At 46.6% G+C, this 18,177-nt stretch overlaps 1 protein-coding gene across 4 annotated transcripts in view; it reads left to right on the forward strand.

The window, feature by feature from the left end:
- Positions 1-15,390, forward strand: part of bnc1 (basonuclin zinc finger protein 1) — a 32,960-nt gene extending 17,570 nt beyond the window's left edge. For 3 of the 4 annotated variants that reach the window (XM_006802311.2, XM_006802310.3, XM_087830084.1), the window contains exons 2-5: positions 5,127-5,229; positions 7,396-7,631; positions 9,759-11,806; positions 13,398-15,390. In XM_006802311.2, coding sequence (XP_006802374.2) covers positions 7,422-7,631; positions 9,759-11,806; positions 13,398-14,202 — 3,063 coding nt within the window. In that variant the 5' untranslated portion in view covers positions 5,127-5,229; positions 7,396-7,421 and the 3' untranslated portion in view covers positions 14,203-15,390. The remainder of the gene's footprint in view (positions 1-5,126; positions 5,230-7,395; positions 7,632-9,758; positions 11,807-13,397) is intronic. The other variant, XR_437334.3, reaches the window with a different exon arrangement.
- The last annotated feature ends 2,787 nt before the right edge of the window (positions 15,391-18,177 follow it).

Below are 18,177 nucleotides of genomic sequence, written 5' to 3' on the forward strand. Positions count from 1 at the left end.
TTAAAAGCTGTGCTGATGTGCAGTCCACCCTGCGAGGAGGCTGGACGGCCCGACAGCTGAGGGTTTGTTTAAAGTTCACGTTTTTGATTTTTTAATTTCTTATTGTCAGCTGCTTCCTCGGAGCTTCAGAAGCTCGCGTATCCTAACCTCGCTGTAGCTAACGCTCGTCATCAATAAAGACTCAACTCCTGGCTGTCTCACACACACACACACACACACACACACACACACACACACACACACACACACACAGGCTGTGTCCGTGGTGAGGTCAGGTGAAGCTGCAGGTTTTGGTGCTGTGTTGGTTTGTGGGAGATAAGCGAGCGGTACCAGGAGCACGGTCCTCCCTCCGAATTCCTGACTGATACTGTGTGTGTTGGCTTCTATCAAATATTCATTACTCTGTGTGTGTGTGTGTGTGTGTGTGTGTGTGTGTTTTATTAAACATGCATGGATGCTGCTGGTTAATTTCAAAGTAAAGCTTCAGTTTTCTGAATGAACAGAGTCGCGTTGGTCTCAGTGTTTAGTGACCAAACTGCTGCTGTGTCGTTTTTCTCCTTCATAACTTTAATGTCTGAGAGATCAAATTATATTTGAGCATTTCTGCAGTTTTGTGAGCGTTTTCTGTTTGAAGGAAAATGTCGTGTTTGGAGAGAAATTCTTACGTCGTCTGAAAATCCAAACTGGAAAATTTAATAAAACAGAAAAGTGAAAAAAAAATTCTCACGCCATCGATGTGTGGATCCGATTTTTCTGCTTGGATAAACAACATCAGTCATTTTAATTTGAAATAAAAATCGTATTAAACGTCATTATTAATTTTATGAAGAGATCAGTTATAAACCAAACAGGTTTGAGGAGGATTTTTACATTTTATCTGTCATCATGAATAATGTCAGTAAATAGTGTTTCCTGAATAAACTGGATGTTTGTTGGCGCTCGTGATAAATCCTAAAAATAAGAATAATAAATGGTCTTTCTCTGATTTGTTGTTTCCAGCGTGAAGAGGAGAAATACGTTCTGGCAGCTCTCGTGGGCTCGAGGATGTTTTCGCCAAGAATTTATCAGTTTACACAAAAAAGTAAAGCTGAGGGATATCTGTGCCGAATCGCAGACGATTTCTTCATGCACACTTCCTGTTTTTATCCCCTCTGTGTAATCGTCGCGTTAACTGATTAATGGCTGACAGTAAAATGTGGTCCCTCGCACTTGGCCGTCAGTCTCTCCCTTTTCCTCGCGGCTCTTTGGCAGCAGTCAGAGTCGAGCGAGCTGCTGCTAATTGATTAGTTTTCCAGCGCATTAGTCCAACGTGTCCCCGTCCATCCCCGCACGGCCCGCGTCCAAGCAGCTGTTCGCTCCCGCGAGTCTCCGAGGACGCGGACATATTTTAAAGAGTTTATTTTAAACGCCAGAGAGGACGATGTCATTTTCTCTTTGTGTGTGTGGCTGAACACGTCACGTTCCAGCTTCCTTTCTTTCTGCGTCTGGCCTTGAAGCCGTGTTTGTGTTTTATTCCACGTCTTTTTAAGACGCGGCGGAGCGAGAAAGCAGATCTGATCACCAGGAAGCAGCTGCGTTTAAAGCTTTTAATAATTCTCATAAAAGTGTCAGTCTTTGTAACGGCGGCGCAATAACGTGCGCAGGTTAACCTGAAGCCAATAAAATCCAGTGAACCCGCTGCTGAGCGTGAGATTTCACATCGAGAGTATGGATGCTGTTTTATGGCATACTTACCTCCACCTCCTCCTGCTTCTTCTTCTTCTCTCACTTTTGTCTCGTCCTGCCCTCACCTCCTCTCCCTCCACGGCCTCCATCCCACACACGGCCTCAAACGAAATGCTGAAACAAACCGGAAAGACGGCGTCAGAATCAGAACGTGCACGCCACGAGGCGGAAGCGCAAACGTGTCACACGAATGTATACAGAGAGAACCAAGGCTGCATCGCTTCCTTTGATTCTGCATCATTCATGCAGCTGTTTGTTTAACCAGCAGAGCCGAGGTGTCGTCACACGACCTCGGGATACCTGAGACGTGGAGCAACGCTCTGAGAGTGGATTTTTCTGTGAATGAGAGGAACTCGCATTAAAGTGTTCACGGTCGCTCACCCGGCGCGGTGAAATGAATGCGTCCCCTCCTGACAACGGCGCGCTTTCGTTTTGTCGTTTATTCGATGCCCCGTGCTGTCACGGTGCTAATCGAAGACGTGTAACGAGGCGGAGGCGGGGGGTGGGGGTTACACTGTTGTACATCGGCGATACAAAGAAAGTGACACCGTGTTAACTTTAGCTTGAAGAAGTCTGACGGGGACGCTTCATTTTGTGCAATTAGTCTTCTTGTCAGCGGCGTCGTTGATGCGTGCGAGCAGCTGCCGCTTTGTTGTGACAACAGCAAAGAGAAAGGGATGGTTGCGGCGGCGGGGAGGGGGGCGGAGAGTTGGTGGGTTCTTCTCGGTCACTGAGAGCGGCGGTAGCAGTGGCCTGCCCCGCGCTGCCATGTTTCCTCCTCCACCTCTTCTTCTTCTTCTCAGGAACTCATGAAGTGACTCGCTAATTAAGATAAACGACTCCAAGCACTGGAATGTGTGTGTGTGTGTGTGTGTGTGTGTGATTGAGATGTATATTAGGGGGGGCAGCAGCAGGAGGTGCGTGTGCACCCACAGCGAGACGGGATTAGACTAATTGGGCCGTGTTGGGTCTCGGCGCTCTGGAATGACGGGATTATGTTGCTGAGAGATGAGCAAAGGGGTTTTCACACCTCGCCGCTGTCCCGAGGAGGCCGCCGTGGTCCTCGGGAGGTAAAACCCAACATAAGAGGCCGGCGGAGAGGGTGGCAGATGGGCGTCACGGGGCCGGAGGCCGGAGCTGCCACCCCGCGCTCAGGTAGCTGCCACCACCTTCACCTCGGGTCCGTTTATTCGTCCTAACGATGCGAGGTTACCGCGAGGTGAAGGACGAGCCCAGCCTCGAGCGTAGAGCTGACTAAACGAGGAGGAGGAGGCTCCTTACCCGTGCGCCCACGCTCTCCTCGTGGAGAGGGGCTCTGGTGGAGATGAGCATGCTGCTCATGTATACTAAACCCCTGCTGATCATGCATTATAGATGCGGAGGGAGAGAGGTGGCGGAGCGCAGCCACCCCAAGGTTTTCGGCGTGTAGCGCTAACAACAGCGGCTTTGATCATGAATCTGATGATGCTCCTCCGTTCAGATATGACTCTTTTTTTAGAGAGAGCAGGAAGTGGAGTCATTTTTAGTGTAGGGCTCCTCTCTGCAGGTCGCTGCACAGTCAGCAGCTCCGCACAAAACTTGACTCATTATTGTCGTCATCACTTCCTGCATCTTCATCCCATTAGCTGAGGAGGTAATGGACAGAGCCCTCTGAACCCTGTGTGTGTGTGTGTGTGTGTGTGTGTGTGTGTGTGTGTGTGTGTGTGTGTGTGTGTGTGTGTGTGTGCATGGAGCACGCACACGCATGCCTCAGGCTGCCATTGATTGGTTTTGTAGTCCAGGTGTGTCCGACCTGCCCGGCAGCCCTGCACACACACACACACACACACACACACACACACACACACACACACACACACACACACACACACACACACACACACACACACACACACACACACACACACACACACACACACACACACACACCTGTGCTAACGGGGCAAACCACGAAGTGATGGGGGAGAAATCACCAAAGGCAGTCGTGCTCCTTCTTTCAGTTTCCACGGGCGACTTGACGATTGTACATTTTTTATGTAGCTTTGTAAGGAGAGCGAAGCTACACACACACACACACACACACACACACTCACACACACACACACACACTCTCTCAGCACTTCTTTTTTTCCTTGACTGCGTACTGAGGTGGAGGTTGTGGAAGTTTGTTGTCGGCGTTCCAGATTCAGATCACGTTTGCAAATTTTCTTTTATTTAATAAAATTTTTTTGACACCCAAAATGATTTTCATGTGTTTTATGGAAACACTGACGGATTTTTAAGGCTGGACATAAATTACTCTAATTACAATGAATTACTTTTCCTGCACAAACACAAAAAAACAGCATGTTTGTGACTCTGCTGATCTGCTAAGCACATTATGAAAAGAAGTGAACTTCATCATAAACCATCAGCCAATGATTCAAATAAAGACTAGAATAAAAACATCACGATGCTCGTACGAACAGCTAAACAATCGTCGAGCTGGTTTGCAGCAGAGTTTGCTGCTAAATCGACCTGACGTGATCCTAAAATTAATTTTAAAAAACAGAAGAAGGTTTTATATATATATGTGGCACATTAACATGTGAATTTAATGTGACACGAAGCAGAAGAAGGCTGCTGGAGAGCACCACAGCTCTCAGGTGCAGCGCTCACCTGGTTTCCTCTGCAGCCGCTGCATCGCTGCATGGACAAAACCAAAAAACTGCACAAATAAATACTTTATGATTATTGTTGTTATTGATGTTATTATTGCCACCTGAAGGTCAGCAGAGAGGAGACTCGCTGACTCGCTGCTGACCTGGAATCTAAAAATGATACAAATGTAACAATAATCATTTTATTCACTTGTGTCAGTTTTTCCTTCTTTTTTTTTTCACTGTAATTTTAAATGTTTCATTTTCACAGTTTTGATAATTTTGCTGATTTTTCGTTTTTGACACATTTATTATTTTTACTGCCTTCAACACCAAATATAAATGCAGCGCTCTGACGCTTATTATCAGTCAAAGCTGCCATTAAGTGCCTGCCTGTTAATTCATTGGGAACGTTAAAATGTGTTAAATGCTTTTTAAAACCTGCAGCTGATCATCTCTGCTGCTCAGATCTGCTTTGGTTTTTCTACCAGTCATTTTAACTCCACACAGGTGTTAAATTACTGGTGATTTCCTGTAAGAAATACATGAAATATTTTTCGTTGAGTAATTTATAAAATTACAGAGAGGCCTTGACATCAGTCGTGTCAGGTCTTGATGTCAGGAATTTGGCGTTTCCGTTTCTTCCCACATTCAATGTGACTAAATGTGTGAAAGGCCTCTGCAGCGTTTTAATGTAAGTTTATTTTATTTATTATTTTATCTGCTTTCATTTTAAAGAATTCTCTGTGTGTGTGTTGACAGGCTATCTGCTGCACTTTGGTGAACTGTAACTGTGACAGCTTCAAGCCGGGGAAGCTGAAGAGGAGGCAGTGTGAAAACTGCAAGCATGGCTGGGTGGCTCACGGTAAGACGAGAGTTTGTCGTTATTATCAGTCAGAAATCTTTGATTTCAAAAGCTTTCACACTGAAATCTGAATGTATTTATCTGTGTGCCAAAGGAATCAAATTTCTAGTTTGCTGACAGACTCACAAATAAAACCATTAAAATGGAATCAAGAAAGCAGCTTCCTGTTTTTAGTTTTATTATTTTTCAGATTAACTGTAAGTGAAACGTGCAGCTGTGTCCTGTGAGACGATAAGATGTGAGCTGTGTTTAAAAATTAAATAAAGAAGAGCAGAGCACTGTTGAAGTTCAGACGCAGTCGGAGGCTTTGAGCATCAGATGGATGCTGTAGTCAGGGAGATTCTACGACCACGCGGCGTTTAAATTTAAACAGAGATGCAACATGAAGTGTGGCTGCAGAGCTGCACAGTGTTGTTCACATGGACGTGTTTAAATAAAGTTAGAAAAGACTCTGACAGTTTAACCCAGGTTAAACATCAGGAACCGTCACAGAGAGAAAACCTGCGTGTTTAACGTAATCGAGTAACCCGCGGCGCACGACGACACGTTTGACCCTCTGCCTTTGTTGGCGTGCGTGAATCCTGAACTTCATGTTTGCTGACTCAGGAGAAAAAGTGTTGATTTTAATGATGACACAGAACCCTGAGCTCCTCCCTGCAGTACATCCCAGTTTACTCCCAGCAGACACCAGCTGAGACGTCCCAGTTTACTCCCAGCAGACACCAGCTGAGACATCCCAGTTTACTCCCAGCTGGTGTCATTCTTCCTGACATAAATAAGACGTTTCCAGAACCCTGCAGACACAATCGGTCTATTTAAAAGAAAATCGCAAACAGAAAATCAAAAATAATTAATTTTTTCTTGACTGAGGATTTTATTCACTAAATATTATTTATGCAGCTTTTTTTTTAAGTAAAAGCACGAAGTAAAAAAAAACAAAACATTTTTTGAGTTCTCACAAAGGCCAGAAAAGTGTGATTTAAGTACTTAGAGTAACGCCTGGAGTCACCTTTTTGTCTCCGTCTGTTGAGACAATCACTCATCGCTTTATTGTGATACCGTCTGAAAATCTGGAGAACTGGAGCTTTCGGATTTAGGTGAACCGAACCTTTAAAAGTCCTTTAGAGTCATCGCTCTGTGGCGTAAACACAGAGGATGATGGTGGACTAACAGGGTGACCGCAGTGGGATTTTAATGATCGCTGAAGCTCTGGAAGTCAGAGTTTACAGAGCGAGAGTCACATTTATTTCCTGTAATTATTCTAATGTGTCCAACACTCCGCATGAATCACCATCATTTTGTGTTCTGATGATTATTTCTGCAACACAGACTTGAATGCTGCGTTATTTGCTCCAGTTAACATCGTCCAGTAATACCCACTCTGTCACACACACAATGTTTCACTTTACGAACACGAAAGTCAAATATCTGATTTATGTCCGTCCGCTCAGCGTTTCATTACTTTCATAAAGCATGAAGTTAGAAGCCGAATTTCTAAAGGACAAAAAAGAGTTAAAATAAAAAGTGAATGACATAAAAATAAATAACTAAAGAAGTTCAATAAATAAAAATCTAAATAAAATTAATATTACCGAATAAAAATAAGCAAAATTAAGGTATTATAATAAAAAAGCTAAATTAAAATTTAGTTAAATAAAACTTAAAGTAGAAATTATATATTTCTTTAAACTAAATAAATAAAATGGTAAAAATAAAAAATAAATAAATAGAAAATAAAATAAAAATAAATAGAAAATAAATAAATAGAAAGAATAAAAAGTAAATTTAAAAAGTAGTAAAACGATCTAAAAGGAAATTGCTCAGTGAATGAAAACAAATAATAATAATAATAAAGATTAAGTTGCTGCGCAAACTGAAGTGCAGTGAACAGATTTTATTTAATCACATAACTAATGAAGATTAATGTTTATTTATTTTTCATTCTTTTTCTTTTGTTCCTGTTTTTATTTGATTTGTTACATTTAGGCCCAAAGATCGATCAAAAATAGATTAATAAACGCTTGAACTCAATTTAATAATGCAAGTGGAGAGAGAGCGGACAGGGATGTGAAATGTGAACATGCAGCAGCACAAACACGCATGCAGCACCCAGCTGAACTCTGTGATCTCAGATTAATCTGCTCAAACGTAACCCCTGTGTTTCAGCCCTGAGCAAGCTGAAGGTGCACCACATGTACCAGAGCAGCCAGGTGGAGATCGTCCACTCCAATGTGGTGTTCGACATCTGCAGCCTGATGCTGTACGGCACGCAGGCCATCCCCATCCGCCTCAAGATCCTCCTGGACCGCCTGTTCTCCGTCCTGAAGCAGGAGGAGGTGATCCAGATCCTGAACGCGCTCGACTGGACGCTGCAGGACTACATACGAGGATACGTGCTGCAGGTGAGCGCTTAGGACTGAAGAAGCCTCGGCTGGTGTGCGCAACGTTTCAGGAACGGTCTGCATGTGTGGCTCATCAGTCAGGGGAGCAGGGATTCGATGATCAGGTTCGCAAATTGATCGTGGTTCATGTTTGAATATAACAGTAAGCTTGCACATTAAATAAATGTGCCTGATGCACCTGTGGACGCCTCATGAGTGACAAATTTAAGGACACCTGTGCTGCATGTGGCTTCAGCTGGAGAAGCTCTAGAAAGAAAGAGGCCTATCGTCAGTGTTCATTCAGTTTAAGACTTCAGTTTAGCTGCCTCCAGGGTTTATCCTAAGCTAAGCTCAGCGCTCTTCTACAAAGAAAAGTTCTATAAAAATTAATTTAATAATTTTACAAAAGAAATCAGGATGGGGGACGTTTACTGCTGATAGCCACAGACTCTCTTTACAGTCGTATCCTGAGTGTATCAGCCTGTAAACGTGTTTAACATGAGAGTCTATGGAGAGCGACTCCCCGAGACATGAGCCTCTAGTGGATGTTAGAGGAAGTGCAGGCTGATGTCTGACTGTTCACTTATTTCACAACAATCTGTGCATTTCTTTGTTAATCGTAACCATTTGATAAGCACAGACATGTGATCTCTCACCCCAACCAATCGCAGCAGATGGCCCCGCCCCTCCCTGAGCCTGGTTCTGCTGGAGGTTTCTTCCTGTTAAAAGGGAGTTTTTCCTTCCCACTGTCGCCAAAGTGCTGCTCATAGGGGGTCATATGATTGTTGGGTTTTCTCTGTATCTATTATTGTAGGATCTAGCTTACATTATAAAGCGCCTTGAGGCGACTGTTGTTGTGTATAAATAAAGTTGAATTGAATTGAATGTTATGTAGCTGGTAGAAATGTAATTAGTTTAATTAGAAAGCTGTTGGATTCAGTTTTGTTGAAGCCAAACTCTCTTTCGGGGAAACCTGAAATAATCATCTACAACTTCGTGTACTGCATGTTTGTTGAGTGCATGGAGGAGATGAGCGTCTGTGAGACAAGAACGATTATTTCTGATATTATTGGACATGCATTACGACACAATATCAATGCATATTTTTAAATATCACGCCTTCATTTCCTCCTATTTTTCCAGCATTTTGTGGACTCGGTTTGTGTTTTTTGGCCGCCGCAGTGACGAAAAGTTAAAACACTTTCCTGGATAGTCGTGTGAGCGGGACACCTGAGAAACATCACCACAGCGAGTACATGAAGGGAGAGACTGAAGGAATTTCTGAGGAAGGCGAGGGAGGAGGGGGAGTCAGAAAATCATGGTTGACGCCAGGCAGGAAAGGGCGGGGGGAGTGCCACGGCAAAGCGATGCCACGAGCCGGTACCCCGCTGAGGCGGTACCACCGGGCTCGGGGAGGTCTCCGAACTGCCCGCTACATTTGTAAACATTATGTCTTTTGCTCCAGATTTCCTCTCAAGCCGGCGCCAAGCCGGCCGGGTCCGAGGCTGCAGGCGCCGTGTCAGGCGCGCACACAGATCTCACTTCGATTAGTACATCATCAAGTATTCAAGCTGGGCTGCGTTTAATTCATGTTAGCTCATCTAATGGCGAACGTAGAGTCAGAATCCTCGACAGGCACCCAATGAATGCTCTGTGATGAAATATTAATCGCGGTTATGGCACGAAGCCGCTCCTCACTTTCAAAGACCCCCAAACTCACATGTGATTACAGCCGGCAGAGGGAGAGAGGACCCGCTTGATCAATGCACGGCGCCTTCTGCTCCCCCCGCCCTCGCCGCAGATATGTGTGTGTGGTATGTTGTGCACGTATTTATTTGCGCTCGCCTTTGGGAGCGTGCGCGTGTGTCCTGTCCATGCAGAGCAGGCACATCCACATGATTTAAATGAAGAGAAATGACCTGCGAGATGAAGCGCTGCGTGTCTGCGTAATGAGCTTTCTCGGGTTCTGCGCTGCCCGCTCGCATTAACGCTCCGTCTGATTCCTTTATTTAGCCGCCCTGCCAATCTGCTTCATAAGGTGTGTCGTGCAGCCCACTGTGTGAATATGTATGAGACACTTTTAATGCCCATGATGAAACCGCTCTCTCCTTTCTTTCTCCTACTTCCTCTCCTCTCTTCTCTCTGCAGGATGTCGCGGGGAAGGTGTTGGACCGCTGGGCGATCATGACGTTCGAGGAGGAGATCGCCACGCTGCAGCAGTTCCTGCGTTTCGGGGAGACCAAATCCATCGTGGAGCTGATGGCTCTGCAGGACAAAGAGGGCCAGGCGGTGCTGGTTCCCAGCACCCGCACCAACTCTGACATCCGCACGTTCATCGAGCGAAACACCCCCCGCACGGCCGCCAACCTCTCCGCGTCCAAGACCGAAAAGCTGAGCGGCAACAGCATGCACCACTTCGAGAACTTCATCAACAGCATGGCCTTCATGCTGCCGTTCCAGCTGCTCGGCTCTGTCCCGGCGCCGTTCCTGGGCTCACACACGGGGGCGATGCAACACCAGCAACATCAGCAGCACCAGCCGCTGTGCCGCGGGCCGATGGAGCAGCAGGGCCAGCGGCAGGACGTTCAGGGGCGGGACGGTCTGCTCAGGGACAATCACCCCTCTCTGTCGCACCCGTCGGAGAGCACGCTGCTCAGCTCCGGCGCCATCTCCTTCTCAGCTGACCTCGACCGAAGCGGAGACAAGCCGACGGACGGCCTCTCCGCCAGCACGAAGATCGAGGCCGAGGACTTCTCCACCAGTGACAATTACTCAGACGGGCCCTCCACACCGTGCACGCCGTCCATCAGCTCCGACGTGACCCAGATGTCACCGGAGAGCAAACTGCGCTCATTGGACAGAAACGGGAGCGGCGGTGGCGTCTCGGGAGGCATCGGCGGAGGCTCTCTGAAGAAGGGTCGTGTGTTTTGCAACGCCTGCGAGAAGACGTTCTACGACAAAGGCACGCTGAAAATCCACTACAACGCAGTGCACCTCAAGATCAAGCACAAGTGCACCATCGAGGGCTGCAACATGGTGTTCAGCTCGCTGCGCAGCCGCAATCGCCACAGTGCCAACCCAAACCCACGCCTCCACATGCCCATGAACCGCAACAACCGGGACAAAGACCTGCGGAGCAACTTGTCCGCTGATGAGAGCTCTGAAGGAGAGAAGAGGCCTGAGTACGGCACCCCCATCTCCATCTGCTCTGCAGAGAGCCAAAAGTCAGTGTCCAGCTACATGGTGAGCCACATGGACTCGGGCTCCAAGCTCCACAGCAGCTCGTTCCCCAGCATGGGCCAAAGCGGCATCCTCTTCCCCAACTTAAAAACAGTCCAGCCAGTCCTGCCTTTCTACAGAAGCCTGGTAACCCCGGCTGAGCTCGCCAACACCCCGGGAACGCTGCCCTCGCTTCCTCTGCTGTCCTCCTCTGTGCCCGTCAAACCCATCACAGCCCCCGAGCCCTGCACGGCTGACCCCATACCAAAGAAAAAGTCTCGCAAGTCCAGCATGCCAATAAAGATAGAAAAGGAGATGGTGGAGCGAGACGAGCGGGATAAGGAGAGCAGCTCCGAGGATGAGGCTCCCTTACACGGCAGGGACAAGGACGAGTGCGACGGTAACAAAGAGGAAGGACGTCTGTGCACGAGACGAGCTGGGGAGGAGAAGCAAGCCAGAGAAGCGTACCAGGGCAAAGACGTGGAGAGAGAGCAGAGTTTGGAGAGAGAAATGACAGAGAGGGAGGACAAAGACGACGGCTCGAGGCTAGCCGAGACCGCCGTCATCACCTGCGCGTCCTCCCCCTTCGAAAGCAGGCTGATGGACAATCACTGTGACGACGGCTCGCTCTGCCACGACCCCGACAGCAACGCAGAGAGGGAGGACCGCGAGCACGCCCTCAACAAGATGTCAGAACTCAAGTGGGACGACGGCGAGCGCAGGCTGACGAACGGCGGCGGCCTCCAGCTCATAGAGAGGGAGGCGTCCGATGGCTGCGGAGATGACTACGGAGACTCGGGGTTATCTCACCTCGATCCCGACGCCGTCCTGCCGCACCACTGTGAGATCTGCAGCAAGAACTTCAAAAACCCCTACAGCGTGAAGATGCACTACCAAAACGTCCACCTGAAGGAGATGCACATGTGCACGGTGGACGGCTGCAACGCCGCCTTCCCCTCCCGCAGGAGCAGAGACAGGTGAGAGGAGCTCGATTTCTCCTCCTGACACGAGTGCACGTTCGAGTATTTATAAACAACAGTGACTTAAAGTCACGACTCGAAAGACTGCATGTCTGTGCAGCACCGCGTCAGGTTCTGTTTGCACTGACGCTGCAGCTGAAAGTGCCTCTGCTTCAGCAAACTTTCCTCGAGCCTCGTCAATCAAAAACAGAGTCGGGTTCGGCGCTCACAGGGTAAAGACTGTACGTGTGTGATGACAGCCTGTTCTCATGCTGGCTGCGTCTCACAGATGCAGATCGATCCATTTGTACTTCGATAGCACCAAAACACAACAGCAGTCGCCTCAAGGCTCATTATCGTGTAAAACATCAGTAGACAATCAGATGACCCCCTGTGAGCATTTGGTGACAGTGGAGAGGAAAAACTCCCTAACAGGAAAAGATCAAGCTCTCGCTCTTTGAAAGGGTCAGTTCAGCATCACCATAGCGACAGAACAGCAGTGTGGGAGTTTTTCTTCCCCGGTGTCGCCGACTGCTTCCTCGTAGTCATCACTGACTGTCGGGTCTTTACTGGATAAAGTGATTGTTGCTGTGTTGTGTTGTTTTGGTGCTTCCATCAGCTAATAGCAATTCTACATTTCTGGTTTTCTCAGATACTTTCTACCCAAACCACAGCAGAGGGCTAAACGCTGCCCTGTGTTAATGTGGAAAACAGCCACTGTGTCACCTGAAATCTCGCCAACTTGTTTTGATTATATTGTTAAAAACACTGAAGACACTTTTTATCCGAACCTTCCAAAAGCGATCCAAACTCTTACCCTTCTCTCTCTCAGTGCACTCGGCTGCTGACGGACGCTCATCGCTCTTTGTGCAGCTGCAATAACAATAAATGTTTCAGATGAAATTTTGAGATAAACAGTAGAGGTGGGAATCACCATACATCCCACGATACGATATTATCACAATACTTAACGCACGATACGATATTATTGCAATTTTTTAAAATATTTTGCGATATTCAGATTCTGTACATAAAGGTAAACTTTATCAATATTCATTTTCTCTAATATCAAAGTCTCACACTCAGTCTTTCTCTCATTTCAGTTTGATTGTTGACAAACTGAACGGTTTGTATTACAGTCTAGTCCAACTTAACTGAATCAACCATCTGGTACAATTATAGCTATTCTGAACTATGCAGTTTATGAAAACTATGCAGCCCCTTCAGCAACTGAAGAATTTGAAAGTAAATTAAAACAAAATATAATTTTACATTAAATAAAAAAGTTTTAAACTTAATTAAAATAAAACATGTCTTAAATTAAAATAAGTAAACTGTCATGTTTATTGCTGCCAAAAACAAGTGAAACACATTTGGACAGTGAAGGAATGTCAGGATTCTTGCTCAGAAAAAGGATCAACATGCTCTGAAGTCAGAGCACAAAAACCTTTTTGTAACAAAGTATCGATTTCTGCTGTCCCTGTATCCATACATTATTAGCAAACAAAATATCACCATGCTACACAGTATCCATTTTTCCCCCACTCCTAGGAAACAGCTGTAAACTGACTGAAACACTCACAGTGTCATTTTTGTTTTTCACCCGCAGACACAGCGCCAATCTGAACCTGCACCACAAGCTGCTGACCAAAGACTCCTTCAGCCCGGCCAACGCCCTCTACTCTCACGCCTCCCTTTGTCGAGACAGAGACTCTGCCGGGCTGGACTACTGCCAAGAGCAGCGGGACCGAGACCCGCCCCACCGGGATCCGAGCGGCCAGACCTCCGTCATCTTCCGAGGGCACAACCGCATGGGTCTGGTCTTCCCGATGAGCAAAATGTCCACGGCTCTGGACGGCGCCGAGGCGTCTCCGGTGGGAGAGACTCAGGGATTGGGAGGTGGGGAAGGCGGCGTAAGTGGGGAGGATGGGGCAGTCCTGGACCTGAGCACCTCATCCTCCGCCCCGCCTCGTGGCGGCGCTCAGTCTTCCTGGGACTCAGACGGAGCCGGGAGCGAGGAAGGGGAGGGGGCCGAGGAAGACGAGGAGGAGGCACTCCCCGTGGAGGACAGCGATGAAAGCTGCGATGGGATCGGCGCGGGCAGGCCCGGGGGCGACGAGCTTGCGCTCGAAGGGGGGAGGACCCTGGGCTGTGGCGAGGGAGGACAAGGAGGGCTTCAGGGAGGTGGGGGTGGATCTCCAATAACGTGCCACGTCTGCCAAAAGGTCTACAGCAACAAGGGCACGTTCAGAGCCCACTACAAGACTGTCCACCTGAGACTTCTTCACAAGTGTAAAGTCCCCGGCTGCGACACGTCGTTCTCCTCCGTACGGAGCAGGAACCGGCACAGCCAGAACCCGAACCTCCACAGGAACCTGGCTGTGAGCTCGGGTTCCCCCATGGAGCAGGAGTAGGGCTCTGACCTACTTTTGTTGTTTTTCCCGGGCGCGTAATAAAGAAGGCTCACCGTTAGCACTTTTGAAACATCACGCCGTCATTCATCCGTTACTTTAGGCGAGAAAGGGACGAGCAGAGAGGAAACCAAATCCATTAAAACAACCAAAACCTGCACAGGTCAGCCAGCTGGTTTCAGCGTCGAGTTATTTTGGTTTTCCTTTGAGCCCTTTAAAAAAAATCATCCGTGTGGACTAAAGTTTTCCTCGTGTTGTCGAATCCTGCAAGTGTTTTTTTCTCTTCCAGTGTTTCTGTCGCCGGACGTCCACGTCTGCCCCGTGAAGCCGTAGTGAAGTAACTCCTCCACTCGTCGTTTCACTCGTTCCAGCAAAAGCGTCTCTGTTGAAAAGCTATTGTGTTGTGAGGTAGAACAATAAGTTATTGTACGGTGTTTGATCTGTCTTCACTGTTCTTTGTTGCAAACTGCTAATGTTGACCAAAGATTTATTCTCAGTTCACAGTTGTGTGTGTGTGTGTGTGCGCGCGTGTGTTTGTGTGTACGGACCCTTCGTGTTGTGGGAGGGGTTATGCAGTATTAAGAGGTCCGCCCGGTCTCCGCCTTCATCATTTTTAACAGCAGTATTCAGGCGTGGGCGTGGCCTAAAACAGTAAAATATATAGAAAATGTCGACTGAAAGGGTGAAATCCTGTTTTTTGTTGGTGTTTTTGTAAAGAAATGTTCTCACGCAGCCAGACTTGATGTTGTTCGCGTGGTTTCTCGCAGTAACCTCACCGACTGGACAAACGGCAGAAAGATGCCACCTCTGGAGGCAGGAAGGATGTACTGTGAAAGAGTCAAACACTGAGAAATAATCAAGACAAAATGCAGTTTCTGAATCTTTGCCCTGAGCTTCCACAAAGAGCCGGAAACAAAACGTTCGAGCTGTAGATTCTGTGAATAATTTGTTCTGAAAGACACCAAAAGACAAGAAGCTGTGTAAAACGGAAGAATTTCACCACTAACGTTACGTTTCTTTACGTGAACATGAACACTGTGTTGTACATTCCTGATTTGGTTTACTGTTCTGGTTTCGCTCGGTTTTCTGCATATTTCCTTTCAGTCTGTATTTAAACGCGATGGCTCAGATTTAAGGTCGCACTCGTTTGTTGTTTGGATTCGTTCATATTAAAAAAAGAGCAAAAACCGAGACGTGTGGATAGATGTTCATGTTTCTTTTGAATTAATGTTACAATATTCATTCAGTTAAATAAAAAGCCATATGTTTGCAAGACTCCAGTCACTTATTTTGAGTTCCTGCATTAAAAGCATGTCGGTCTGTACGCTGCACAAAGCTTTTCATCAGGTCACTGAAAACTACGGTTAACCAAACAAAAGATTCAGAGCATCAGGACTCTCTCAAAAGTCCCTGTCACGGTCTGGGTGGCAGACCGTGGGGGTGTGAGGAAAAGGCGCGGAGCTCTGTGTGCTAAGCAGTGTGTTTATTTCCAGTGGTAAGGAAAATAACAGTAAATCCTCTGTGCAATCCCGACTCCCGTGACGTGTCCTCTTCCCAGTGTCAGTGTCCCTTCTCCCCACTCCTTGGTGTCTGAGCAGCCCGTGCTCGCTATCCTCTTGTCTCCCCGCTGCAGGTGTGTCAAGGTCTTCAGGTGTGGCCAATCACCTGCCTAACCCACACACCTACATGCACATATGTCTACAAGCAGGGAGAACGAGGGACAGCAATACAAAATACATTATAATATTAGTCCATAACTGCTCAGGGTCCCTGGGTTGCTCAGACCCAGGGACCCTGACAGTCCCAGAAATATTTCTGTCATGCAGTGATGCAACTCCGGAGGTGCAGCTTGTTAGCTAGCTCCTGCCGTCTGCGACGTCCTTCGGTCATGACGGGAAATCTCTGAAGAAATGAAGAAATAGTAGCAAACTTTGTAGTAATAACCAGGAACAAGTAATTAACTGTAAATTATGTTAATTTATGTAATATTATAAAATCAGAAGACTTTTTTTCTGCATTAAATCTCAGCTAAATAAACATTATAGCGCGTAGCTGCAAAATCGCCAGTGTTACATTGACACTACAAACGTGTCCGTGTGTGTCCACTGTTGGACACGTGGAAAATAACTCAAACTGCTGGTAGTTTGTGGACACATGTAGACTCTGCTCTGCTGGTGATTTTGCCATGTGCGACTTGTAAACATTCAAAGATTGAAAGAGCTGCTCTGTGGCTATGAATGCAAAGTGAGAGCGCACACTGGACCAGACTCACGAAGCCTGATTTCTCCTGCTGACTGTTGGTGTCTGCGTGATGTCACAGCTCAGCCGACGGCAGACGCAGAGGGAAGCTGGGAGACTGAAAAAGGTTTAAAATATAACAGCAGCAGAAGATTTAGTGAAAAATGTTGAATTATACAAAATAAAGTTTTTTCAAATCATGACAACAGTCGACTTTAGGTGCGTTGTACACTAAAGATGTTTTTTATACAGCGCTTTTCTACTCTGAGTACTCAAAGTGCTTCATCCCCATTCATCATTCACACAAAAAAGTGTTTTCTCTCTACCAATCACACACAGCCGGGGCTTCAGACGACCCCCTGTGAGCAAGCACCGGCAACAGGAAGGAGAAACCTCCGGCAGAGCAAGGCTCTTTTTGCTTCTCCTGTGTAAAGCATCCTTTTTTTCTTGAAAGGTGCCAAAACAATTTAACAAATTATTATTATTATTAATACAGACAGTATCAGTCTATAATGTTTACACAAAGTAACAGGAACAGCTACTTAATTTCATAATTGATGTTTCAATTGAATCAATTAATTTAAGGTAATTAAAACACCTGATCTGATGCACCAGTTTAGGTACCTCAGGAGGATTCAGCCCCGACCCACAGACTCTCCCTGACTCTTTATTCCTGTTTTTATTAAATCAAACATTTTGCATCCCAGCGGTCGGGTCTTTGTTTGTGAGAGAAGAAGTTCAAATGTGCTTGAATATGATTCATTTATGTATTTATTGTTGTTGTAATTCACAGTTACAGTAGGATTGTTCTTTCTCCACCTTGGTGTCAGATGGATGACTGTATATGTAAACTCTTATTACATCATTCAGCACACAGCAGCAGACTGTAATAGCAGCGGGGAAAGGACAGAAGTGTGTGACACGCTGAGATTTGACTAATTACAAGGAACATGAATATTAAATGTGTTTATATGTATAAAAACAGACACGTCTAAATGGTAAATGGTAAATGGCCTGTATTTGTATAGCGCTTTTACTAGTCCCGCCTAGGGACCCCAAAGCACTTTACACATCCAGTCATCCACCCATTCACTCTCACATTCATACACTGGTGGAGGCAGCTACAGTTGTAGCCACAGCTGCCCTGGGGCAGACTGACAGAAGCGAGGCTGCCATATCGCGCCATCGGCCCCTCTGACCACCACCAGTAGGCAACGGGTGAAGTGTCTTGCCCAAGGACACAACGACCGAGACTGTCCGAGCCGGGGCTCGAACTGGCAACCTTCCGATTACAAGGCGAACTCCCAACTCTTGAGCCACAATCGCCCCAAAAAATCGTCTAAACATAAAAACTGCATTAATACCATGAAAGGGTCAGTTAGAAACAGTGAGCCGTGTTTTCACAGCAGATTTCTGCAGGACGGAGAAGCTCCTGTTACGCAAACAGAGGGAAATATATTTGAGTTTGAACTTTCCCTAAGCAAGCACACGCGTCCTCGTGCTCGTGCACGATCACTGACAGTCATCTGTCCTCTGAAGCTCTTAAAATCAACGTATCACTGAAATCTCTTAAAGCCTGAAATTCTGTTATTACTGAAGCCACAATGCAGAAAATAACGAAGCCCAGTTCCAAAAACTTGGTGAGCTGTGCAAATAAAAACAGAAATCAATGACTTGCAAATGTCATAAACTTATATTTTATTTATAATAGAAAATATATGAAATGTTTCAACTGGGAAA

The sequence above is a fragment of the Neolamprologus brichardi genome, chromosome 1, assembly GCF_056152115.1.
Source record: "Neolamprologus brichardi isolate AB-2024 chromosome 1, ASM5615211v1, whole genome shotgun sequence".
Classification (NCBI taxonomy): Eukaryota; Metazoa; Chordata; class Actinopteri; order Cichliformes; family Cichlidae; genus Neolamprologus; species Neolamprologus brichardi.